Here is a 26,452-nt window from a genome sequence, read left to right as displayed (position 1 = left end):
GGACGGATCCAGCGCTGATGGGCCCCTGGTGGAGGAGAGGGCGTCTGGGGGCTGCTGGCCTTCTCCTGACTTTCTTTCTCTAGCACCTAGTGAGGCAACGGCACAGAGTAGAGGATAGCTGTGGAAGGAATGGATGAGAAGAGAATTAAAATTAAAATGTTAGCACTTTTCCTTTTAAAGGGATGGGTTGAGTTTTATTATCATAGAGATTTGGAAAATTAGCAACTTTTGTTAGATGTACTTTGAAGGGTTATAACGTGATGTGTTTGCCAGTTTACGTATTGGTCTGTGTCCTGCTTCCCTGTGTATTCAGTGGAAGGAACAAGGAACCACAATCCTCTGTCAGACAGTTGGGCTGAAGGTGTTATATGGGGTCAGACAGCTGAAGTGAACCGATTGTGATGCTGAGAAAAAGTTAGCCACCTCGTAAATCATCAAAATACTTAATTTGAAGAACAGTTCAGTTGCATAATACAATCTGTGGTAAGCAAATCTAGAGAAAGACACTGTAATTATAATTTTACACTTTCTAATAGCAACCAGCCATACATGCTGGTTTGCCCTGGACAGTCTTGGCAGTGTCCTGTGGTTCCATGTAGTTGTTATTAGAGCTTCTTTGATCTATTGGAAATGTTCTCGTTTAGATGATCAATTCTATAGTCACTTGATGTGTAATCAACAGATTTGAAACATAGTTTTACTACTTTTTATTTAAAAGTTTGAAGTGTATTAAAACATCGCCACTGAAGATACTGTCTAACCTTGATTTTAAAAAAAGAGACTATGAACTCTGAAAACAACCTGAGGGTTTGAAGGGGGAGGGGTTGGTGGGGGGTTGGGGGAACCAGGTGGTGGGTATTAGGGAGGACACGGATTGCATGGAGCACTGGGTGTGGTGCAAAAACAATGAATACTGTTAAGCTGAAAAGAAATAAAAAACTTACAAAAAGAGTAGCTTTAATGAGTTATAATTTGGAAAACAAAATTGATCCATTGTAAATATGCAACTGCATGATTTTTAGTAAACCTATACTTTTAAGCCAACATCACAGTATAATTTTAGAGCACTTTTATCATCCAAAAATATTTTTTAACTAACCCTCACTCCTACTTCCAGTCCCAGATAAACCACTGATCTACTTTCTGTCTTAAAAATATGCCCTTTTTGGACAGTTAATATCAATATCATAGAATATGTAATTTTTGCATGTGGCTTTTTTTACTTAATATAATGTTCTTGACAGCCATTCATGGTGTGGCATGTATAAGTAGTTCATTCCTTTATGTGACTTGATACTATTACATTTTAGGGACATACAGTCTTTTCTTTATCAGTAGTTAAACATTGGAATTGTTGGCTATGTTTGCTATCATGACTAATCCTGCTACAAACTTTTATGTGCATGTCTTTCTGGGGACATTTTATTTTTCTTAGATTCCTAGGAGAGGACTCACTGGGTATTAGGGCGAGTTTCTTTTCCTTTTTTTTTTTTAAATTTTTATTTATTTTTTAAATTTCTTTTCAGTGTTCCAGAATTCATTGTTTATGCACCATACCCCATGCTCCATGCAATACATGCCCTCCCCACAATACCCACCACCAGGCTCACCCAACTTCCTAACCTCCTCCTCTCCAGAACTCTCAGTTAGTTCCTCAGAGTCCATAGTCTCTCATGGGTCATCTCCCCCTCCAATTTCCTCCAGCTTCCTTCTCCTCTCCATCTTCTCATGTTCTCCCTGATATTCCTTATGCTCCACAAATAAGTGAAACCATATGATAATTGACTCTCTCTGCTTGACTTATTTCACTCAACATAATCTCCTCCAGTCCCGTCCATGTTGCTACAAAAGTTGGGTATTCATCCTTTCTGATGGAGGCATAATACTGCATAGTGTATATGGACCACATCTTCCTTATCCATTCGTCCCTTGAAGGGCATCTTGGTTCTTTCCACAGTTTGGCGACCGTGGCCATTGCTGCTATAAACATTGGGGTACAGATGGCCCTTCTTTTCACGACATCTGTATCTTTGGGGTAAATACCCAGTAATGCAATTGCAGGGTTATAGGGAAGCTCTATTTTTAATTTTTTAAGGAATCTCCACCCTGTTTTCCAAAGAGGCTGCACCAACTTGCATTCCCACCCACAGTGTGAGAGGGTTCCCCTTTCTCCAAATCCTCTCCAACACTTGTTGTTTACTGTCTTGTTAATTTTGGCCATTCTAACTGGTGTAAGGTGGTATCTCAATGTCGTTTTGATTTGAATCTTAGGGTGAGTTTCTGTTGAACTTTTCAAGTGATTGGTAAAGTGTTCTCCAAAGTGCTGTACCATGTCACGTTCCCTTTAGCAGTGTGTAAGGGTTTGTTTTTCCATGTACTCTTCCATACCTGGCAGGGGCTTTTTGATTATGGTTATTCTAGCAGGTCTGAAGTGCTCTTTCCTTGTGGTTTTCATTTGCCCCTAAGGACTGATGGATGACCTTGAGAACCTTTTTATGAGCTTATTAATTAGTCATATGTCTTCTTTGGAGAAATGTCTATTTTACCACCTTTATTTTTTTTTTAAGTTATGTTGTATGTCTTATTGAATTGTAGAAGTTCCTTAGAAATTCTAGATAAAATAGATAAAAGTCCTTTTTCGGATAAAAGTCCTTTAAATGATGTGCAAATATTTCTTTTGCCGGCTGTAGACTTTTCATCTTCTTCATGGAACCTTTTGAAGTACGTGTTTTGATTTTGATGATATCCAGTTTATCAGAATATATTCTTTTATGGATAATGTGTTTGTAGCCATATCTAAGAACTCCTTGCCTTAGTCTTGTATCCTTCCTATGTTTTCTTAGAGAATATTTTATGGTGTTAGCTCTTCCATTAAGTTTAAGGTCTATTGTGAATTAATTTTCATCTATGGAAAAGGTAGGGAATTAAGTTTATTCTTCTGCCTTTCGAATATCTGGCTGTGGTAGTACACTTTGTCCAACAGACTTTCCCTTCCTGCACCAAATTAATGCAGCACATCTGTCAAAAACCATTTAACAATAAGTGTAAGGGTTTATTTCTGGACTCTCAGTTCTCTTTCACTGACCTGTATGCTCTCTTTGCACCAGTACCACACTGGCCTTACTCTGTAACTTAATCTTTCTGTAGCTTTGAAATCAGGTGCTGCAAGCCTGTGCTTGAAAGGCCCACCCTGCTGTCCCCAGGACCTCATGTGTCAGTGACAAAGCTTTCCACACCCTCTGTGTGTGCGGCATCATCAGTCTCATCATCCAAATCAAATTTTGGGTGCGCCCCCCCAATTACTTCTGTAGGGTGACCATGTCAGTTCTCCAACTTTGTTCTTTTTCAGCATTATTTTGTCTATTCTAGGTCTTTTGGGTTTGCATGTCAATTTTGGGTTGAGCTTGTTAATTTTTGTGAGTAAAGCCTACTACATTGGATTTATAGATGAATTTGGGAAGAATTGGTGTCACAGTATTGAATCTTCTAATCCATTAGCATGGATCCTCTCTGGATTTATTTAGATATCCTTTAATTTTTCTCTGCATTATTTTGTAATTTTCAGCATATAAGTTTTGCTTTTCTTTTGTTAAGGTAATTCCTAAGTGTTTTATCCTTTTTAGTTCTATAGTAAATGGCATTGTTTCCTTAATTTTATTTTCAGTTTTCCATGCTAGTATATAAAAATCTAATTGATATTTTGTATATGGAATGTGTACCTTGTGACAATGCTAATAAGCTTGTTCATGAGTTTTAATTTTGGTTTTGTGTACATATAGATTCCATGGCGTTTTCTACATACAAGATCATGTCATCTGTGGTAAAAGACTTTTTTACTTTTAATTTTCTTCTGTTAAATATATTTTATTTTTTTTCTAGCCACACTGTCTAGAATTGTAGTACCGTGTTAAATAGAAATATCAAGAGCAGACACCCTGTCTTGTTCCTGGTCTGGGGGGGACATGGTCAGTCTTTCAGCCTTAAGTATGATGTCAGCTGTGGGTTTCACAGATGCCCTTGATCAGGTTAAAAAAGGTTGCTTTTATTCTTAGTGTGAGAGTTTTCCTCCTGAATAAACATTAAATGTTTTGCCTTTATATGCATCTGTTGAACGATAGTATGGTTTTTATCCTATATTCAGTTGATATGATGACGCACATTAAGTACTATCTGTATATCACATCAACTGTTTATATATAAAGGATAAATCTGACTTGGTCATGTTGTATAATCCAGTAGTAGTTTTCTGGATTTGATTTGCTAATATTTTCCTGAGAATGTTTGTACCTATGTGTAGATATAAAACATATGCTCACGATATTTTACCTTTTGGTCTGTAATTCTCTTGTTTTGTCCTTACCTTTAATATGCAGACCTCATAGAATACATTAGAAAGTCTTTCCAAACATACTATTTTCTGAATGAATTCTTCTTATGAGTGATTAATATTATTTCTCCTTTAAATGTTTGATAGATTCATCAGTGAAACCATCTGGAGCAAGAGTTACCTTTGTGAGAAGACTTCTAATTACTCATTCAGTTTATTTACCTTTTATATATAGATGTATTCAGATTTTTTATTTCTTCTGGAGTCTTTGATAATTTGTGAATTTATAGGAATTCACAATTTTTTCTAAATTACTTAGTGGACATAAATTATCCCTAATATTTTAATTCCTAATTATTTAATTATTCCTAATTAATCATTACTAATATTTAATATTTAATTAATAATTAATATTCCTAATATTTTAATTTCTGCAGAATTGGTAGTGATGTTCTTGTTTCCTAGTTTTGGTAATTTGTCTTCTCTCCTTCCCTCTTTGTAACTCTAGCTTAACTCTAGCTTAAATACTGATATTTTCAAGTATTTTCAAAACACCATCTGGTTTACATTGGTATTTCTCTCTTGTTTTTCTGCATTCTACCTCAGTTATTTCCGTTCCAGTTTTTATTTCCCTTATTGTGTTTGGGAGGGTTTAGCTTGCTCTTCTTTTCCATGTTGGAGTTTACATTTTTCTTCTTTTCTAAGGTTTTTATTTAAAGCTATTAATTTTCTTTTAGACATTTAGCAACCTCTTAGGAGATTTGATGTATTATGTGTTTATTTTCATGTACTCTTGGCTTTCAGAAGGTTGCCTATTAGGTGAATATATTTGTATATATATTAATTGGTATTCCTTTCCTTTATTAGACTTATAGATTAATATTTCTCAACAATATTGGACGTGTTAGCCATAAGGAAGTTTGGGCCATTGTTTCTTCAAATATTTTTCCTGTTCTTTTTTTCTTCTGCTCTATCTGGGAGTCCCATTCCATTAATGCTATCTCATTGGCCTCTGAGCTCTGTTCATTTTTTCTTCAGTCTTTTCCTCTGTTACTCAGCTTGGATAACATACAGTGCTATCTTCAGGTTCACAGATTATTTCTTCTGCCAATTTGAATATTTTCTTAAACTCCTCTAGAGAATACTTAAATTATTATATTTTTCTATTCTACATTTTACTTCTAAAGAATCTTTTCTTTTTTATAATTTATTGCATCCTGTAGAATATCTGTGTGTTCATTTATTATTGTCATACTTTACTTCTTTAAACATAGCTTTCCATATTTTCTTGAACATATTTATAATAGCCGCTTTGAAGTCTTTGTCTGCTAAATAAAAAACCTGGACACACCCAGAGACAGTTTCTATTGAATTATCAGGGTTTCTGCCACCCAATTATTGATTATTTGCCTTTCTTTTTATTTTTTTTTAATTGAAAAATATTTTGTGGAAAAAACATTCTAGCAACTCTAGAGTCTGACTTCTTTCCCCAAAAGGTTGCTTTTATTGTTCTTCTTTTGCTTAAAAAATTGCTTAGGCTAAATCTGTGAAATTATGTCCCCTGCAGTTTGTGTCTCTCAGTGGCTCTACTCCGTTATTTTTAAGCCTGGCTCCCCAGGGACCACCTTTGTGTCTACGTGGTTTAGTCATAGCCAGTGACTGGGTGGAGGTTGTGCTCAGGCACCTTGATAAGAATTCCAGCCTCTGTTACGTGAAATAAATCAGTTAGAGAAAGACAAATACCATATGGTTTCACTCATTTGTAGAACATAAGAAAGAAAAAAAGACAAAAAAACCAGACTTTTAAATATAGAAAACAAACTTTCTACCAGAGTGGGAGGTAGGTAGGCAGATAGGTGAAATAGGTGAACAGGATTAAGAGTATATTTATTGGGATAAACACTGAGTAATGTTTGGGATTGGTGAATCACTATATTGTATGTCTGAAACAAATATAGCAGTATACATTAGTCATACTGGAAATTTAAATAAAGACCTCCATCCTCTGATAGATAGTTATGTGTTTATATTGAGTAGCATATTCAGATTTTAGGGAATTTCAAGTTTTCCTCTACTTGTACTATTTGCCGAGTCTTTTCACATCTCCTCTGCAATATATCCAAAGCCTCAGGGTCAAGCAGGAAGTGTGTGGCTGGTGTGGGCTCTTTTGAGTCTCCCTAAGCATGCACACAGTTTCAGCCGAGCACATGCTTGCTGCAGTCATGACCCCAACCGCAGACCAACAGAGCCCCTGGCCTTCCTGCTTGCACACCACACAGCTTGTCAGCTCACCTTTGTGTGCTTCCCCATCCCAAATTAACCCAGCTCCTTACACTGTGTAATTGTACTGCTAGTCCTCATGGGCCATCCTGTCATAGAAAAATTTTCATGCCCGTGGAGCTGGGTATTGGGAGGTGGTGAGGAATGGGCTCAGCTCCAGGCAAGAGCACTACTGTTGTTTCTGATCTGCAGTTTTTCAAGCAAAATCACTTCTGATTGTTGTGTATTTTGGACATTGCCCAACTGCTGAAATGGTTAATTTTGTTCATCTAGTCCGGTTTTATAGTTGCTTTTCAAGGAGATTTGTTAACTTCACTTGACCATAACAAGATGGCCTTGCTAGCATTTATTTTTAAATTATGTAAAACATATATATTCCTATGTTTTAATTAAAAGTTTGGTTTTATTTAGGACTCCCAAATAATTACAAGACATGTCAGCTCTTGTGGCTCAAGTGCCATTTGTCTGACAGGTGGACAGTTAAGTCCAGAAGCAGGAAGACATGGTATGACGATCTGCCTTAGACTCATTTCAAAGTGAGAAGGCATTTAGTCTGCCTCAGGGTGACTATGACTTACAGCAATTTAATAGGATGAAAAGTGAAGCCTTCCAACCCCTATACCTTCATGTGTGTATGTTACCACAAGCTTAACCTGAGCCGTGTGCCATTTATGAGGTTAAGACATGGGGTACAATCTTAAGATTCTCTGCTATAACTGTTCTCTTGGACCAAATTAGTTCTTGGCTCTAGTGAGGCAAACATTCTCAGAACAGAAATGTGCTGTTGGAGGTGTGGTATCTGACCAGAGGAAAGCAACAGTGAGGCAGGCTGTTCCTTTGTGAGTCGGCTCTATCCCTCACCCGCTACCTTGTCTTTCCACAGATCTCTTTTTGTGTTCCTTCCCTGACTGTGAGAGTATCACATGCTTTTATAAAAATGTGCACAGAACAGCAATCACAGAACCTGTCCTTCACTCTGTGCCACAGCAGTGTAGACAGCAGTTTGTCTCCTGCTGGTTTTGTGTTTGTAATTCCACATAATTTATTATTATGGGTATAAAGGATATAAATAAAGGTATTTATTTAGACCCTTTTTAAAAAAATACATAATTTAAAAATTACAAAGTTGGTTTGTTGTACACGTTTTGGATTATCCGGAAATGATTCTGTCCTCTGGTTATTTTCTTGTAGGCTTTCTGATTGGCACATATGTACTTGGGTTTTTATTTTTGTAATTACGATCCTATTGGATATAGTTCTTTTCATTATATATTTGCTTGTACTTTATAAAATGTGCATTTTCCATGCTGTAATGAACTACATAAATGCAAGTGGATATGAAATATTTTGTGGAAATAAAATAATTTTTAAACTTTCTTCTAGCCTCAGGCATCTAGATTTTTTCCCCCTCATTTTTGTCAAAATCTACTTAATGAAAAACAAATATCATTTCGTTAGACATACTTCCTAAACAAATGATTCCAGAGTGAAATGGTGGGCTTGAATGTATGAACGATATAAGATTCACCATTTTTTTCTCTCCTTCCCTTTTCCCTACCTTTTAGGATCTGAAGAAGAAGCTGAAGAAAAACAGGACAGTGAAAAACCACTTTTGGAGCTATGAGTACTACTTTTGTTAAAGTAAGTGTTTGAAAGTAAAAGTGTAACAAAAAACTGGATCATTTCTTTGGGTACTGTCAAGGTCAAATTCAATAATATGAGTACAAATATATAGTCAGATTTATCCTAGTCACATGGATTTATAATTATATTTTATTCATGTAAAATTTAACATTCTTTTGCATAGATGTGAATTTGTAAAGTATGAAAAATACCTCAGAGTTCAAGTTTTGTTTTTTTTTTTCTGAGGTAAAATTGGCATGTAACATGTAAATTTCAGGTGTATAACATTTGAATTTGGTATTTGTATATGGTACAAATCACTACAGTGTGATTGCCATCGTAAATCTAGTTACCATCTCCATTTCTATAGAATAAGGATGAGTTCATTATTGTTTACTTAGCTAGCATGTCTCCATGTCAGATGCTGTTCAGTTACAGGCCCTAATAGCTGAGTGAGAGTAGCAGTGGTATGGGATGTGGGGACCGAGTGTCTGTCTACATCTGAGCCCCTGGGCCTGGAATGGTGAGTGACCACCCCAGGCAGCACAGCAGGCAAGGGGCAGAGCTGGGACTCACCTGGTACCCAATCTGGTACCAGAGTCCGCCGGGGCCCTGCATCCCAATGTCCCCCGCATGTTGTGGAGCTTCTGAGATGAAAGCATGTGGTCCAATCAGAGTAGGAGGTGATGGGCCTCAAGGTGGGGCCTGTTGTTCAGATCATCAAAGGGAATCACTTCCACCTCAAAAATGCCAGCAAATAAACACAAAGTGAACTGTAGTAGCAGCAGCGCTGCCTAATTATGTGAGGACAGAAGAGAGCGGTGGCTGGCTTGGAGCTGGCGAGCAGCGGGGACAGGTGGGGACCGGCTGCAGAGCAGCCTGGGCCAGTGGGTGGACCCTGTTTCTCTACCCCCGGCACCCCCATATGCTCGAGACATGCTTTCTGCATCTGTGGTTGAGACGCAGCTGAGATGGGGCCCTGTGAATAGTAAAGCTTTAATATGCCTTATGATAAATTCTTGTGTGGCCACACCCAAGTCTTTTTGTGTCTGTAACAGCTTATCTTCAGCACACAGACTTTCTCATAAAAACATAAGGCAAAGCGTAGCGCTTTACTTTGTAACACTGCAGCTCAAATATTTTTACGTTCTTCTCTTTTATTCCAAGTGTGAAAATTCATCACTGAAAGTCACTGGAGGAAAAAAAAAAAGGACCAGAGCTGGGGTCTTGCTATTGAAAGTTGAAGGTGACATCCACTGCTGACTTTAATGAACAGTTAATAAAGAATTTATTTATTGTAATACCTCATAGACATTGTACCAGATCACATACATTTAGGACCTGCTTGTGGCTGGTAAGATAATGTGATGATCCATCCCGTGTTCAGTGAGACTGAGTCTGATCTGTTCATGAATAGTGGGAGCAAAGTCTTGTGCTATATTCCTGATCAAAAGACTTCTGAATATATTGGAATAACACTTTTTTTAGTAAGCAAAATATCTTTTTATTTGATCCGCAGTTTGAAATTTTTTGTTTCATGTCTCAGATTTCTTTTGTATTTCTTTTTTAACATCCAACATTTCCCTTGTGTTTTTTTAACTCACGCTGATGCGCTCTTTGTACAGTTTTAAAAAGTAATAAATACCAACATATCAAAATGGTTCATTTTATTTTTCTTGTTTTTCATTATGTATTTGGCTTACAGTATTGGAATTACCAGAGGGGGCCAGGACGGAATGTGAGTACATATATAGGGTAACCAGACATTTTTGTATTATTTTCATTATGCAATAGCATCTTTCTTATCAAAATAGTGTGAGACTCTTATTTTGAATCCACAGTCTGAAATCATTGCCATCATTCTCCTTGTGTGACTAATTTGAATTAAAATAAACTAAATTATATTGTGAACTCTTTCTTTCCAGCATGAATATTTCCCTTAATGCTTCATGCGGAGACACTGTGTCTCTTAGTTTTCTTTCCTTATTCATTGTGTTCTTCAAGAAAAACTCAGTTGTGAGTACTGACTGGGGCTGGTTTGGCTAGAAAGTGATCTTTGTGCAGGTCAGATCAGGTCTGGTTCCCCCCCCACCCCCACACACTTACCTGATGTGCATATCTTCTGTGGAGCCTGGCTCAGCCTGACTCTACTGAACACACTGAGATGACTCAGCCTGTGACTTCCAGTGACATAGTTGAACTCAGGGCCTCTGTATGTCTGTGTTCTTGTGAGGAAAGACGCACCTGCTGTTGTGTTGACTACAGTCTACCTGTGCTGGTAGCTTCATGGCAAGGATCTCGTTTCACCCTCCCTACACTGACAAAATGAGACTGAAAATGGAAGCCTCAGTAAATCACCTGCCATGGAAAAGCGCAGACCCTGGAGGAATGTCGGGAATCACTTAGTGCTACTACAAGGAGTGTGCCTGCTGTCTCCTTCAGAACAGTGTCATTGGAGTGGACTGAGGGAGCAGCATCTCGACAGTCCTAGTCATACGATCCCAACTCACATAGCAGCTACTTGGAATGAACTCAGTATAAAATAGGGGACCCTCACCCACAGCCTGAGAGTATGTTTGACAGCAGGAGCATGCCTGTGTGATGGATATGTTTTTTTCTATTAGCTGTGGCCTTTAGGAAGTGAGCTAGTTGGTTGTGGTTTAACTGTCCTTATTTGATCTTACAAGACCCAAAGCCAATGCTTGCAGAGCCCCAACCAGCAGGGACCGGTTTGACTTCAAGCATTTTCCACGAATCAACCACATTTGACAGAGCACGTAGATAAAAACAAGCCTGAGAAAATAGAACACCATCGCCACAGCAGAGCTCTCCTGCCACTCACAGGCTTTCCAGCACCACCACCCTCCTGCTCTCTGCACCTCCCAGTCCACGGCAGCTCAGGGCCAGTTGGGGAAGGGAGTTGGAAGCCACAGGAGACACTGCCTAGGAGCCCAGCAGTGACATCAGCCCACAGAGCTGTAGGTCATTTGTTAGTTTCCCCTCTGTATCTCTCTGCTTTCCACATGTGGAAACAGGTTCAGATCTCTAAGTAGAGGCCAGGCATTTGCCCTAAATAAGTCTGATCACATTCTTGAGAATCAATGAATAGAACAAAATTAAATTTCCACTTTCTTATATCTTGTGGGTCTTAACGTTGTTTCCACATGGGAACCTCTACTTGGTTTCCAACAGAATCTGTTTCACAGAAAATAAAGCTGATTTTAAGTAAAAACAAAACAAAAAAACCCCAAAAAACAACAAAAAAAACTTTCCAATTTTATTTTAAGATTTTAAAGATTTTAGGATTTTAAAGATTTATTTTAAGATTTTATTTATTTATTTATTTGACAGAGAGAAGGGTTACAAGTAGGCAGACAGAGACGGGGGAAGCAGGCTCTCCACCAAGCAGAGAGCTCGATGCGGGGCTTGATCCCAGGACCCTGAGATCACGACCCGAGCCGAAGGCAGAGGCTCAACCCACTGAGCCACCCAGGAGCCCCTCCTTTCGAATTTTAAATGAGGTCTTGTTTTATTCTAATATATAAAAACTTCTACTTTAAAAGGATTCATTAGAAAAGAAGAAAAACATCCACTTATTTGTTCCTCTACTGACCATACATTGAACATTTGTTTTATAATCATGTTTGAAGAGATACACACACATATAAATCAGTGTCATACTTGTTAGTATTATTACTCAATAGAAATTGTGGTCAAGGGACTGAATGAAAATTGCACACACAAATATAAAAAACTCAAAAAATGAAAAGGTGGTTATCCTCATCAGAGACAAATTCAAAACATGATAGAATACTGTTTTTCATGTGTCAGATTAGCAAAATCCTGATGTTCGGCAGCAGTGTCCTGACATTCACCTACATTGTGGTAGAAATGCATGATGGTGCTATCTCTATTGGGTAAGCTGACAGTACCTAGTAAAATGACCAGTCCACATGTCCATAGTGACATAAAGCATATATTGACATAAGGCAATATTATAATTTCAGCATATTTTATAACAGTAAAAGACTGGAAATAATCCATTGGTCTATCACAAGGAACTGACTTTATAATGTCTCTTAGAAAGTTTTAGAGTCACCTGTAAAATACTTTGGAGCTAAGTGTCCCTGTATACTGACATATAAAGAGCTCAAGGATACATAAATGAGAAGTGCAGAATATTGTATGTTGTATACTCCCTTTGTGTTAGAAGGAAGAAAATTAGTTCATGTGGATTTGTTTTTTATATGTACATTCATATTGCATAAATAAAAAATTGGAGCGTTGCACAAGAAACTAAAGTGTGACCTGTAAGTGCCAGGGAGGTTGATACAGTGGTTGAAGGAAGATTTCCCGTTTCATTTTTAGAGTTTTGATTTTGGAGCCATGTGAAGTTGTACTCTTAAGAATTTTAGAAGCGGGGGTGTCTGGGTGGCTCAGTGGGTTAAAGCTTCTGCCTTGGGCTCAGGTCATGATCCCAGTGTCCTGGGATCTAGCCCCACATCAGGCTCTCTGCTCAGTGGGGAGCCTGCTTCCTCCTCTCTCTCTGCCTATCTGCCTACTTATGATCTCTATCTGTCAAATAAATAAATAAAATCTTAAAAAAAAAAGAATTTTAGAAAAGTCCTGGCATGCATAGTTCTTCAGCAACACTTTCTGATTAATTTTACATTTCTTTGACAACCTATATTTTTTTGTAGATGCATACTACTCCATCATATAATACCATTTAATTATTTTTTAGTTTCTTACTGGCATTTGAGTGAATTTGGGACCTTTGTGAATGGTACTATGGTATCACACATAAATCTTAGTGCATACCTTTTGTATGTGTGGGGCTGGGTGGGTGTGTTAACTATTATTTCTAAAGGAGAGCTGCCAACAGTAGATGCTAATGCTGCTGAGGACTCCCATGTATCCCCAAAATTAACTCTTCTCATCCACACAACCCCAGGAGACAGGACACATTTGACAACTCTATTTGACAGATGAGAAAATAATGGCACAGAGAGTTCAAATAGCTGTAGACCAAAGATTTCAATCCAGGCACTTGGGGTTCAGAGTCCAAGCACTTAACCCCTCCCCCACCCTACCTTTCCAGTGTTAGTGCTGCTGTCATGGGATTCTTGTGAGATCAGGAACATGGTGACGGTGACATACTGGGACAGGTCTGAGCACACCTGCCAGTCATGCGACAGGTTATACTGTCACCACTGGAGCGTCTTTAACCAAATGAGTGAATCTGCTGACCTTTGAAGGAGAAATACCAGGGCACCTTCACTGGCTGTGGCTCTCTTACAGCTGGTGCCCCCAAAAAAGGCATCATAAGGACTACCTCAGAGAAAAAATTAGAAATGTGGAATTGACCATTATTACAATCACTGCTGAATTGGAAGGCTCAGTTGTCATCCTGTCCCTCACCTTGGACTCTCAGATTGCACCAAGTGAAAGTACACAGAGGCCAAAGTAGACATTTAATTGTTTTTATTGTAAAACAGTACAAAATTCAGGTAGCAAAGATTGCAGCTTATGTGTAGAATAAAAGGCTTCTTTTATTCTTTTATTCTTTGGATGTGCAGAATAAAAGGCTTCCTGGCAATTATCTGATTAAAGAGCCCCAGGGGACAGAAGCTGCATGCTGGCTGTACTCAGGCACGGGGACTGGGTGGCTGAGGAGCTGGTGGACATTAAGGAGAGAGGCGTGCTGATGCCCCTCTAGATGCCCCCTGGCCCCGCCCTGGAGTCATGGCAGAATTTGTTCTTGCTGCAGACTGAAAATTGCTGTTTGCCCAGTGATTTGTAAACCCATTCTGCAGAAATGACACAATTGAAAATGCATGCATGAACTGAAATAAAGCTAACCAAGAAAGAAAGATTTTTAACGACAACAGCCAATGGAGAAAAGTGGATCCTTGGTGCCACCATGTGCTAGGAACTCTTCCCATTGCCACCGAGTGCTGGTCTCCCAAACAGATAGATGGTGGTGATGGTGGAGGAGATCAGGCTCTTGAAGTAGAGGAGGAGGTAGGTGTAGCAGGCAGAGGTGGTCTTGAGCTGTAGCTGCAGGGTGGCTAAAAGAGGTCATTTATTAGTTTCACATTATTTTGAAAGACCAGGTCTTATTAATGGGGGGGTCACATATTTCTGAATATCTAGGTTGAAGGACACCCCCACCACAAAACAACCAGAGAGTGAATATCTATCCACCATTGCCACCAAGACAACTCAGAATCCAACTTGTACATCAAGTCAAACAACAACCTCTGGGAAATTCACTTAGAACATTCTCAAGTATTAAAAAGTAAGATTAGGTCTTAGATGGATGAGTCAACCTGAAAAAAGCACTGGTGGTAGGCAGCTTTTATAATTTCTTTACTCCTACCATGTCTGTAAGTAATAATATTAACACATATGCTTTAACCACTAACTAAATGGCAGATATTTAATTTTAGAGGTTTGTGTGCAAAGCTCTAATCTTATTTAAGTTCTCAATATCTATGAGATTATTTTCATTTCCATTTCACAAATAAATTGAGAACAGAGAACTAATTTGCCTGATGTCAAACAGTAAGTACCAAAAGCCAGATTTTATCCCAGCAACATAATATTCAAGAACACATATACCTACTCTGTAATTCTGAACCTCCACATTCAATAAACAGCCCTGACAACAAAGAGTTAAGCATAAATATAAAGATATGAATTGTTGATTTATTTTTATTTATTTATTTTTAAGATTTTATTTATTTATTTGACAGATAAGCCACAAGCAGACAGGGAGCCAGCCAGAGAGAGAGAGGGGAAAGTAGACTCCCCACTGAGCAGAGAGCCCGATGCAGGGCTCGATCCCAGGACCCTGGGATCATGACCTGAGCAGAAAGGAGAGGCTTTAACCCACTGAGCCACCCAGGCACCCCCGAACTGCTGATTTAGAATCATCTCAGCCATTACATATTGTGCATCAATGAGATTCCTATCAAGGGTACAATCAATGGAAATTTGATTGTGTTCATAGTAGGTTCATGGTTGATTGTGTTCATGGAGGGTAGATCAGTAGGGCTAGAGTCAATGGTCCTAGTCACATTCTTTGTACATATGCAGGGAGAAAGGGCTAGAAACCAGTACTTAAAATGTATCAGCTAAATGTAATACCCTATGCTAGACATTCCACATATGTGACATCATATCTTCAGTAACTGAGTGAAGTGATACTCATGTTATTCCTCGTTGGCTCAGAAATGTTAACTACTGTACCCATATTCATGCAACTAATATTTAAAAGCCAGTTGTTAATGTCTAGTCTGTGGCACTTGAAGCCCTGCACTCACTGACCCTCCCCCCATGTGTACACCTGTCTCAGGGCCTTAGCTTTGGGATTTCTTGCTCTATGATTACATCATAGAAGAAGAATAAAAAACTGAGTAAGTGTTTGTATTGTTGATTCAGAAGTTCTGGGTTGATGCCCCAGATCTCGCTGTGTGGCATGGTTCAAGGGACTTAATTAATTTCAGTTCCTTGCCCTCATGTGTAAAACAGGAATAAAATCCTTCACAGTGAGTGTTAGGAGAATTAAACAAAATGCACTCTTGGTGCAGCATAACACCTTCTGTATGAGAACCTCTTGGTGTTCATGTTATTACTCACCATCAAGAACTAAGATTTAAAAAAGCACTAGAAGCAACTTAATACCAGGTTTCCTTAATCAGTAGAAACAAAGGTCCCAGAAATGAAGTCCATTGTTGAAAGAATTCAGATCACATCATTGTACCCCTAACTTATAGTCCTCTCACACCCAAATAGCATTTGCTGTGTGAAGATGACTTCACATAACACTCAGTCTCTTTTGCAAGATCCAGCTATTCTGAGGTTTCTACCTGAAGCCAGGGGAGTTCAAAAGTTAAGTTGATCAGGAAGAAAAAAATGCTACAGCATAACATAAAGGTAAACATAGACAAAAACTTACCATCCTCAGGGCACCTGGGTGGCTCAGTGGGTTAAAGCCTCTGCCTTCGGCTCAGGTCATGATCCCAGGGTCCTGGGATCGAGCCCTGCATCGGGCTCTCTGCTCAGCAGGGAGCCTGCTTCCCCCCCACCCCCTGCCTCTCTGACTACTTGTGATCTCTGTCAAAGAAATAAATAAAATATTAAAAAAAAACAACTTACCATCTTCAATTTTTGTAGAATCAATAGCAGTGAGCTCTAAAATAAATGAGAACAAGTATTATTCAAATATTCATATCTACTATTAGACAAGTATCTGTGTTGTGGATAAATGGATAGGTAGATGATAAGTAGATAACAATTAGTAAACAGAGAGGAGAGATCCATTGCAAATATGAGCCCCACACTTCCTGAAATGTTTGGTCTGATTCTTTGTAATTCAGTAGATCAATTCATATATTGTATTTCTGCACATGAAGTTCTGCTGATCTGTCCTCCATGTCCAAACTCAAGGGGTCTGTGGACCTTAGCTAACATATTACCAGGCCAAGGGCAAGGAGTTATGAGTACAGCAACACTCAAGGTTGCTTTCCAGGCTAAGGGCTAATGATTTTGAATTTCTGATTCTTTGGAGATAAACACATAAAAGAAATTTCCGTATGAACAGACTCAGCTTGATCATTCATTGAGTAGCCAACTTGTCCCACCATTGTTAGCACTAATTATTTCTTGACATCATGTATTTCCTAAGAAAGTTCAAAGGATAGGGGCACCTGGGTGGCTCAGTGGGTTAAGCTGCTGCCTTCGGCTCAGGTCATGATCTCGAGTTCCCGGGATCGAGTCCCGCATCGGGCTCTCTGCTCAGCAGGGAGCCTGCTTCCTCCTCTCTCTCTCTGCCTGCCTCTCTGCCTACTTGTGATCTCTCTCTGTCAAATAAATAAATAAAATCTTAAAAAAAAAAGTTCAAGGATAATAAATGCAAATTATCATATAACATCGTGGCTAAAATGAGGGTATTCAGGAAAGACAAAGGAGTGAATTTGACCTCCTAAAGTTGCAGAAAATTTGGTATCGGCCCTTTCTTGCACTTTATTTTATTACTTTTAAAATTATTATTTAAATTCCAGTTGGTTAACATATAGTGTAATATTAGTTTCAGGTGTACAACATAGTGATACAACACTTCCATACATCACCAGTGCTCATCACAACTAATGTCCTTTTTACTAAAATCTCCCACCCAAGAAAGAATACTTCTTTCTCAATCAAGCTTGGTTGAAAGCTTGGACCAGATAGTTTTACTTCTTCAAAATCACTTTTTCAATTTGGGCTTCCATGTTCTATATATTTTTAGTTTTCATCAAAAACAAAAAGAACAAACAAGAAATAGCATTAGAAATTTGCTGAGGATAAACATTAACAAGATGGCCTCACTAGCTTTTTTTGCTATGAGAAGACCTTGGGAGACATTCCTTTCATAATTTAATTCCCAAGTAAAACACATCATAAAGAACACATCATAAGAACTTCTCCTTTTGTTATAATCATCACCATGGGATGTTACTATAGTATATTTTCACATTGATCAGTATAAAAATCAATACCTAAAGGACTTCAGCCCAGTGGTTACATTAAACTTATGCTTAGCTCATTTGCCTCCTCTCTGTTTCTTAGTTGTAGAAATAAAAAGAATTCAGACTGTTTTCAGTCTCACTTCAGTTATTTTAGGGAAGAATATACATAAATACAATAAATATATGAATAAATATATACATGTTATGTCTTCAAAAACAAGCATTTTCAGACATTATTGTGCTGCTTCTTCACCATATGCCAGGAAAAAGGGAAGATAATTGTTCCACCCCAATTTGATTGTTAGAAAAACTAAAGATCCAAGAAGATAAAGAATCACCTCAGCAATTCAGAGTGGTATACTGCAATGGTCTTTGCACATCTTGTTAGTGTTTGTCCCCTGCTGCTTCCCAAGGGCTTGTGAACCACAGCGAAAAATACAAACTGGTACCTTCTTATGGGCCCTCTGGGTCTTGGTCTGTGATGTTAATGCCAGCACTTCACTGAGTCTAGTGGGTTACTGGATCACCGCAGGGCCAGGGCGCATTCAGCCGTCTGCCCACACTGTCTAAATATATCCAGTATCTGCACCAATGAGGTTCATTTGGGACACCATGCCTGAATCACAAGTGACCCAGAGTGATTAGGAAAAGCATGTTCTCTCTACTGTAGTGATCCTCCTTGGGACAGTAGTTCATCCTGCATCCCTCCCCGGCCTGGGACACACCAGGACTGCAAGAATGCTGCTGAGCAGCTTTACCAAAGGTAAGAAATATGTTCATTGGGTTGAATGAAGAATATATGTACACATTAGCCTCATTCAATCTTCAATTACCAAATTTCACCTTATGGCGTATATAAAATTCAAATCTAAAAAACCCAAGACCATACTAAAACTTCAGCTCCCAAATTATTCTGTTTTTTGTTTGTTTGTTTATTTGTTTGTTTTGTTTGTTTTTTGTTGAGTTGGGATCTGGTTCTATCAAATGAATAGCATCTTGTCACCAACTCATCGTTAATGGGTTATACCTTGAGTAGACCAGGTTGAAGTGAGAGGGACTTTGACTTCTGAGTAGAACATTATTGAAAGGTGTATAATTGTTTTTATTTCCTGACTAAGTATGATCGTCAAAAGTGGACTCTCTTTTTAAACATATATGGTGCGCTAATTTGCTATATACTTTCATGTGTATTGTTTCATTTAATCTCTACAATGACCCTAAAAAAAATCGTTGTGCCCTTCATATTTTGGATGATAAACTGAAGCAAGAAAGAATAAGTGAATTTTTCTTTTCCTTTTTCTTTTTTAATATTTCAAAGCCCATATTATTTCAATTCACTGGGGAAATAGCAGGACATTTATACTGCCTTTAAAGGTAACAACATTCAGAGATAGTTCTGAATGTTTCTTTGTTTCTTTTCATTAATATTTAACAGAAAAGGTGTGGTATTTCCTTTGGAAAAAAATAGGTAATGGGAGGTTATATCTCCATATATGCACATACCTCTTTTCATTGAACGAAAAACAATCTCTTCATCAATCCCTCTTTTATTACTCTCGTGTGTGATGATACATTTTTGTTCTTTAGCCAATGACTCTCTAGCCACGGTCAGCCAGCTGAATTTCATGTATGTGTCCTTAGTCTTCATGGTGTCTCCCTGCTGGGATTTCAGAATTCTTTTGCCATCCTTTTCTTTCCAATGTATCTTGATAACTTTGGGGAAAAAATTCTCAAGAAGACAAATATATGTACCGGACATGTGGAATTTTATTTCAGCAAGTGAAGGGGAAAAAATTATGGGCTTGGGGAATTTGTCTGCATCAAGGCTTTTGTCTGTAGGGGAAAATAGAATATCAATTAAAAACATTAAAGACAATTAAAGACAATAGCAACTAAAGACATTAGAAAACACATTAGAGAAATACAAACATCGTGTGGTTTGGAACTCCTAGTACAGAGTGAAGCGAGGGGGGGATTTGCTCTAGAATTAGTGCTTATCATGGTCTTTCATCCACAGTGGGTTATGAGATATTGATTGTTCTTATTTTCAGTGGGAAAACAGATTCAATAAATCATATAACTTGCCCAAAGTCACAGCTAGTAAGCCTTAGAGTCTGGATTAAAATGTGAGATTTTTGAAACAGTACATGCTCACTTTCTGAATGGGTTCTACTAACATGTATTTGGCCATCTATCAAGTTGACATTTAACTCTTCAAATATGGATCCCATGCCCACTCTGAAGTAGTGGAGGTCTCCTTCTTAATTCCTGATTTTATAAAATATCTCAATCTCACATCTGAATGACTCCAGGGTTTTAAGTAAGACAATGTTTAAAACTGTACTTCCCAATTATTTATAATGCCTTGAATTTAGAAGCAAAGGGGCAGTATTTCAAAACTGCTATTGGAAAGCTTATTTTCAGGAATGCTTTTATATTAACTTTATCAAGTAACACACTTTTCAGAATTTTGTTTTGTTTTGGAAAATGTTCATTGAAAACACATTTTACATTGGAATTTCATTTGTACTTTAGGTATAACTAAGAAGACACCCTAAAAAGAAGACACACTGTGAAGAATTTGGACTCTCAGCATCTCCCCTCAAAGTTGAATCTGCTCTAGAACACTGCTAAACATTTTTAGAATGCCATAATATTCTGTAATTTCACCTGCTGAATAAAATAGATATATAACTAGTAGTATAAAAGTTATGATTCCAGACTTTTTTAAAATAATGTCAAAATATTTAACAAAACATCATAGTTTTAAAGGATGTGTCACTTGAATGTTGGTATGTTACTTGATTATACATTTACTATTAAATTAATGATTGAAATTACAAATGTTAGAAACATTTTAAAATTGATTTCCAAATGAAATTCAAGTATTTTTCTGATATTCTCTTTGAGCTAGTTTGAAGTTAGTTTAATAATTCAATTTCTTAAGGAGAGAGGAGTTGGATTTCTCATTTAAGAAGAGAAGGAAAAAGTTCTTTTGGGAGAGATTCTTAATATTGTTGTTTTTTTTTTTTTTCCAAAAAAATTCATGAGAATTTCTACCTTTGTAGCAAAACTCCTGATTTCCATATTAATTCAGTAAGAAAACAATGAGTTCTTATTCAAGGTATAAGTAGAATTAGATGATAACGTACTTATTTTAAGTTTATACATCTTGCTTGCAGTGCAAATAGTATTTTATTGATTATAATAGTAAGACACTGTGTATTGCTCCAACCATACACTTTGTTTTTAATTTAAAAAGCATGTTAAAAATTAATTTTTCAACTGCACATAATAGTTACATAATTTTAACCTCTACTCAAACATTAAGGAATCTAATTTTCATCTTAGAAACTTTGTATTTTTTTTAATAGGAATACTGATTCATTATAGTAAAGAAATTGAAAATCAAATGATGAATTTGAAAAGTTTCTAGACAGTAACACACTGTTTTTTATCTTCTGTCCCCTTATTTAGATTCTTGGTGTTTTATTCTTTGGATAAAATATGTCTTTTGATGGCTGCATAGTATTCAATTGAAATACTATGCAGGCATCAAAAGAAATGAAATCTTGCCATTTGTGACGATGTGGATGGAACTAGAGGGTATCATGCTTAGCGAAATAAGTCAATAAGAGAAAGACAACTATCATATGATCTCCCTGATACGAGGAAGTGGTGATGCAACATGGGGGGTTAAGGGGGTAGGAGAAGAAGAAATGAAACAAGATGGGATTGGGAGGGAGACAAACCATAAGTGACTCTTAATCTCACAAAACAAACTGAGGGTTGCTGGGGGGAGGGGGGTTGGGAGAAGGGGGTGGGATTATGGACATTGGGGAGGGTATGTGCTATGGTGAGTGCTGTGAAGTGTGTAAACCTGGCGATTTACAGACCTGTACCCCTGGGGATAAAAATATATGTTTATAAAAAATTAAAATGTGTGTTGAACTTCCACAATTTTCTCTATAGAATAGTTCACTAAGCATTATTTAATTCGATTGCTAGAATACACATTGATTATGCAGTCAGTTGGGAAAAAAAAAAAAAAAGACCAGAACCTTGTTTTTCAGTTTAGGAATTCATATGTACCTATCATCACAACCACTAAGAAAAGCAAAATGTATACTTTCTCTCATTTTTTTCAATGTTTTACTGCCTTTGTGAAAATTCTTGAAAACTTTTATTTGTGCAGACCCAGTATGCTAGAAACTTCCCTGTGAGATGTTCTTCCTCATTCAGGCAAAATTTCATCTCTAAGGCTAGCGAAGAATGAACAAATTTAGTAGATTGAATTTAGGGGGAAAAAAACTTAGCTTATACATTTTTGAATATGTTTACACAGTTAAGTATTTTGATACTTTATATTAGTCATCCTCTGACAAATGAAAGTTTAGCAATTTTTTGTTCTTTTCCATTGGTTATTTTTGAAATCAAATAAATGTATAAGCCTCTTTACAAAGTTTCAACACAGAAATATCAAATTGCCCTAAGATCTTAGAAACCCTCAGTTGTTGCAGCTAGTTAGCTCCTTGCTAATATCCTCCATGCTAGGTCAAGCAGCAATTACCCCCAAGGACTGGGATGGAATTTCCTGCCTCCCCAAGGATCCTGCTGCTATTTGTGACCAAACTGGGACCAAAGCCTAGAATTCTTTTTTATTAATTTTTTAATTTTTAATTTTATGTTTTATTTATCTTATAATTTGTTTGTTTGTTTGTTTTTCATTTCTTCTCAGCACTATAGTATTTCTTGCACCACACCCAGTGCATTCTGAGCCATCACCAGCACCCAGTATGTGGCCCCTGCATTGCCAGCCTCCCCTCCCTACCTTATACTGAAGAATGTAAAGAAATTTACCTGTAACCCTAACTTTGTGCCAGGACCAAACACTTTGATTCTGCTCCAGCCATACTAATCTCACCTGAAAAACTTTTACAGCAATCTTTCTGTGCCTCTTTTAAAATTGTGCCCACAGTTTTTTTCAGTATTTACATAAATTTATAAAAATGGACCTTGTTAACATTAAACAAAGATAAAGCTCAAGCAAAATCACATTAGATATGAATGCAGTTGAGAATGGAAGAACTGACCCCTCCCTGCCTGGACAGCTTGGGTCTGTCTGTTCCAGCTCACTCACATGAGTTGGGGAGTATGATTTCACTTTTCCTCACCATTTTCTTGACCCTTAGCTATCTCTTCCTTTAAAGGGTTTTCTTGTGCAATATAACTTCTTTTACTAGACATAACTTACAGCTAGTATTTATTTTGTTTTAAAAGAGGATCAAAAAGTATTTAATAAATGAATGTTCAATGTTTTTACAGATTTTTTTTCTTTCTACATATTGAGGGGTGAGTGTTTTGTTTGATTGTAAAGTAAGCTCTTTCCAGAATGCAATCCCCACTAATTAGAGACGAGATGAGTTGTTACAGAGTCCTGTAACATATTTATTCCTGAAAGACTGCCTCTCTGAACTCGAAATTACCCCCTAATAAATTCCAGGGTATTGGTTTTCAATTCAGAATAATTGATGTTCTATTGTCATTTACCATAAGAGTTTTTTTTTTTTTTTCCCACTGCTGTTAAAAATGAGATCAAAAGCGATCACATACATTTTGCAGGTTATTAAAGAAAGGAACACTATTCATTAAGAAAGGAACACTATTGACACCAGAGGTACTTAATCAAAGCATTTCTCATTTAAGTGACCAATTAGAAGAAAACCATTTTGGATCCCAGTGGCCGGGAATATAGCCTTGCATCATGCTCCCTGCTCATTGGAGAACCTGCTTCTTTTCTCTCTCTCTGTCTGCAGCTCCCCCTGCTTGTGTGCTCATTCTTTCTCTATTTGTCAAATAAATAAATAAAATCTTTAAAAAAGAAGAAAAGCATTTTGAACCAATAAGTCACACCAATGGTTTGTAGGCACAGTCTTAAAAATAATTTTAATTTCAAGCCTGAATCTATTTTTGGGTGTGTATGTATATTCTAAAAGTAGAATTTTAATCTGCTCATACACAGGGAAGTAAATAAACCATTTGCAAAGTAGTTTTATTTCCATATATAGTAACCAGTAGCTGCAAAATTGCTGCCCAGATGCTGAGGTGATCTTACATTGTTTTTTCTAAAAAACATCTCTCAGTTTACCATTTACAGGGTCAAAACAGAACAAAGTTACTTACCTGGGGGAGTTACTATGAGCTTAGTCCCTTGGGCAAACATCTTGATCCAGCCTGAGTTATCACACCGGTTAGAGGTTCTATAAAGACACCAGCCTTCTCCGGAGCTTCATGGCAGGACCAGCAGGTAGAAACCTTGTACTGGCAATTTGATTTTCTGCATTCCCCTGAAAGTCTTTGAATATAAGCTTCATGGCATCTGATATCTTATAAGTTTTCCTCAAATTAACTGACAACAATATCTGTTTTGCAAGGAGGCAGTAATCACAGAAACAACAGAAAACAAATAAAAAGAGCAAAAGAAAAAAAAAAAAAACAGAGAGAGAGGGAGTAACTGGGCAACCAACCACTTATCTAAATTACCAGGAAAAGTATTCAATCAGTTAAGAGGTTTTGATTTCCAGGTATTCAATTGTGCGAAACTGCTTAGAGAAGCATCAAAGGAGAAGCCCCTCTGTTCTCACAAAAAAACCCTGCTCCATTAGCAGTTTGGGATTGTATTTCTAAAGGAGGAAACTCTTTAGTAATCCAAAATGTAATTATATCAACAGATATCTATTTGAGAATTGTTAACAATGTTCTTCATTTTGTGACCAGCTACTTTTATGACTTGGCAAATTTTTTTTTTTTTTTTTTACCACATAATGCAAAATGAGAAATAGAATTTGTGTAATGACATACTATTCCTGGAATGAAGGAATAAATTTGTAGAACTCTATCTTCCATGAAATAATAGATTCCTATTTAAACCAAAATTTTTGAAAACAAAACCCAGTTCTCTGATATGTTGAAGGAAAAAGCCTCTTGGAAGCTATTCTATGATCTTCAGAAATGCACATGTAGCTCTGCCTGTGTGGTTAACTAGCTTTGGATAAGGTGTTTGTCATACTCGGGACACCACTTCCCATTTGCTGTGTGGACATTGGGCTATGTATGTCCAAAGGGCTCTTCCTTTTCCCACAGCTTACGAACCTGTGATTAAGAGCAGGTTTGTTTGCTGTGGCTGCTCAAGTGAAAAAGGAGTTGAAGGTTAGTAATGGAGAAGGTTTTCCTGCAGGTCCCTTCTGAATTTGTGACATTGTGAGATCCCAGCGGACACAATAGCAGGGGGCTTCCTCAGACTTGAGGACATTAAGGATTATTAGGTAAAAGACTCTGTTGTCTCTCTTACCTGTGCCCAAGCCAGAATTGGGCTGGTCTTACAAGTAATACTGGTTGATCTATATAAGAGTCATTTCAAGGGCTCCTTTTCTTTTTTTGGTACCATGCATAATAGCCTTCTCCAGGGAAACCCCAGAAAGCTTGCAGCCCTATGTGCACTGTTCTCGCATGTCTTCAGGTAAAGGAAACTTGATCCTGAGAGTCTCATTTTGCTATCTACGTTGTAAAGCAAAAGAGAAAATCAGAGATACTTGAACAAGTTGACAGTGGACATAAAAACATGAAAAGACAAAAATAGAATATAGTAAACCTACAAACCCAAGCGCAAGATACATGTATATCCATGGGGTTGGCACTGCCAATGACTTGTCAGAATTTTCTCTAAGATGGTCATGCATCAGAACTGGGGAGGCAGTGGCAGTCCTGTTCTTCAAAGGCAAGGAGAGGGAAGGAATGTTTGCTTTAGCACCAATGAAAGACCTCAGTATGATCTGTCTTAGTGTTATTATGTTCCTGGTATAAAGAACTATCAGAACTCAGAAGACCTCACCAAACACCCATGTTATAATAACTCTTTGTTATATTCCCCTTGGGGACAATACTCTTGCATTGTCCTTTAGGTTTTGTTTCAAACACACTATCTTTGAGCTCTTTTTCACTGAGTGAAAGTGTGGGGCACTCTATGCTTATCATGAGAATTGGGGGGAAAAATCTTAATTCTATACAATAAATGAGACAATAATCCCACAACTTTATGCAGAAGTATGCACGTTTTATAGATCAGTAGTTTGTAGAAAGTTCACAAAGTTTGGTGAATATTAAAAATTACTGTAATTGGGGTGCCCGGGTCGATTAAAGTCTCTGCCTTCAGCTCAAGTCATGATCCCAGGGTCCTGGGATCGAGCCCTACATCAGGCTTTGCTTAGCAGGGAGCCTGCTTCCCGCCACCCCCACCCCCCCACCCCCCGCCTACTTGTGATCTCTGTCTGTCAAATAAATAAAATCTTAAAAAGTTACTGTAGTTATTGCTTTAGAGGTTATTACATTTCTACACTCTAGTGTGAATGAAGAAAAATCTTGGAGTAAACATATCCTTTGATTTACCATCTTTGACTCTTCTCCACAAATCTTAGCTTTTCAAAATAAAGCAAACTTTACTGTTTGGAGGACAGAACGTGGGACTTTCAAAGAGCCCCCTGAGTTTCTGTGTTAAGTGAGAAGGCTCAGTGAAGCAGGTCAATTGTAATGGGAAAGGACACTGTGATGTGTTGATCCTGTGCTAGAACTGTCCTGTATACAACTTTCTTCTGTCCCCAGCAACCCTAGGAGAAAGATTGTGTAACTTTCCTGGATTGTGTCAGGTAAG

General features: G+C 37.6%; 1 protein-coding gene, 1 long non-coding RNA gene and 1 gene segment (V, D, J or C); 2 read left to right on the top strand and 1 right to left on the bottom strand.

Moving 5' to 3' along the window:
- STARD3NL (STARD3 N-terminal like) overlaps positions 1 to 9,893 on the top strand; it is a 53,709-nt gene extending 43,816 nt beyond the window's left edge. For 4 of the 6 annotated variants that reach the window (XM_045089641.1, XM_045089640.1, XM_013059952.2 and 1 more), the window contains one exon: positions 3,780 to 8,192. In XM_045089641.1, the coding sequence (XP_044945576.1) occupies positions 3,780 to 3,892 (113 nt within the window). In that variant the 3' untranslated portion in view covers positions 3,893 to 8,192. Of the gene's footprint in view, positions 1 to 3,779; positions 8,249 to 9,397 lie in introns of those variants that run through there. The other 2 variants (XM_004739495.3, XM_013059966.2) reach the window with 2 other exon arrangements.
- Positions 9,894 to 12,932: 3,039 nt separating this feature from the next.
- LOC106006555 lies at positions 12,933 to 24,216 on the bottom strand. The segment is given in 4 exon segments: positions 12,933 to 14,301; positions 16,394 to 16,429; positions 19,249 to 19,578; positions 23,929 to 24,216. Coding segments are annotated over 4 exon segments (549 nt in total).
- On the top strand, positions 17,089 to 20,453 carry LOC123394859. Its single transcript, XR_006609581.1, has 2 exons — positions 17,089 to 18,508; positions 20,281 to 20,453. It is a non-coding gene; the product is annotated as an uncharacterized LOC123394859 (long non-coding RNA).
- Positions 24,217 to 26,452: the final 2,236 nt, after the last annotated feature.

The sequence above is a fragment of the Mustela putorius genome, unplaced genomic scaffold (genome assembly GCF_011764305.1).
Source record: "Mustela putorius furo isolate JIRA1106 unplaced genomic scaffold, ASM1176430v1.1 tig00003845_pilon_pilon_pilon, whole genome shotgun sequence".
NCBI lineage: Eukaryota > Metazoa > Chordata > Mammalia > Carnivora > Mustelidae > Mustela > Mustela putorius.
Note: the sequence above shows the minus strand (reverse complement) of the source record. Positions and strands in the feature narration are given on the sequence as shown.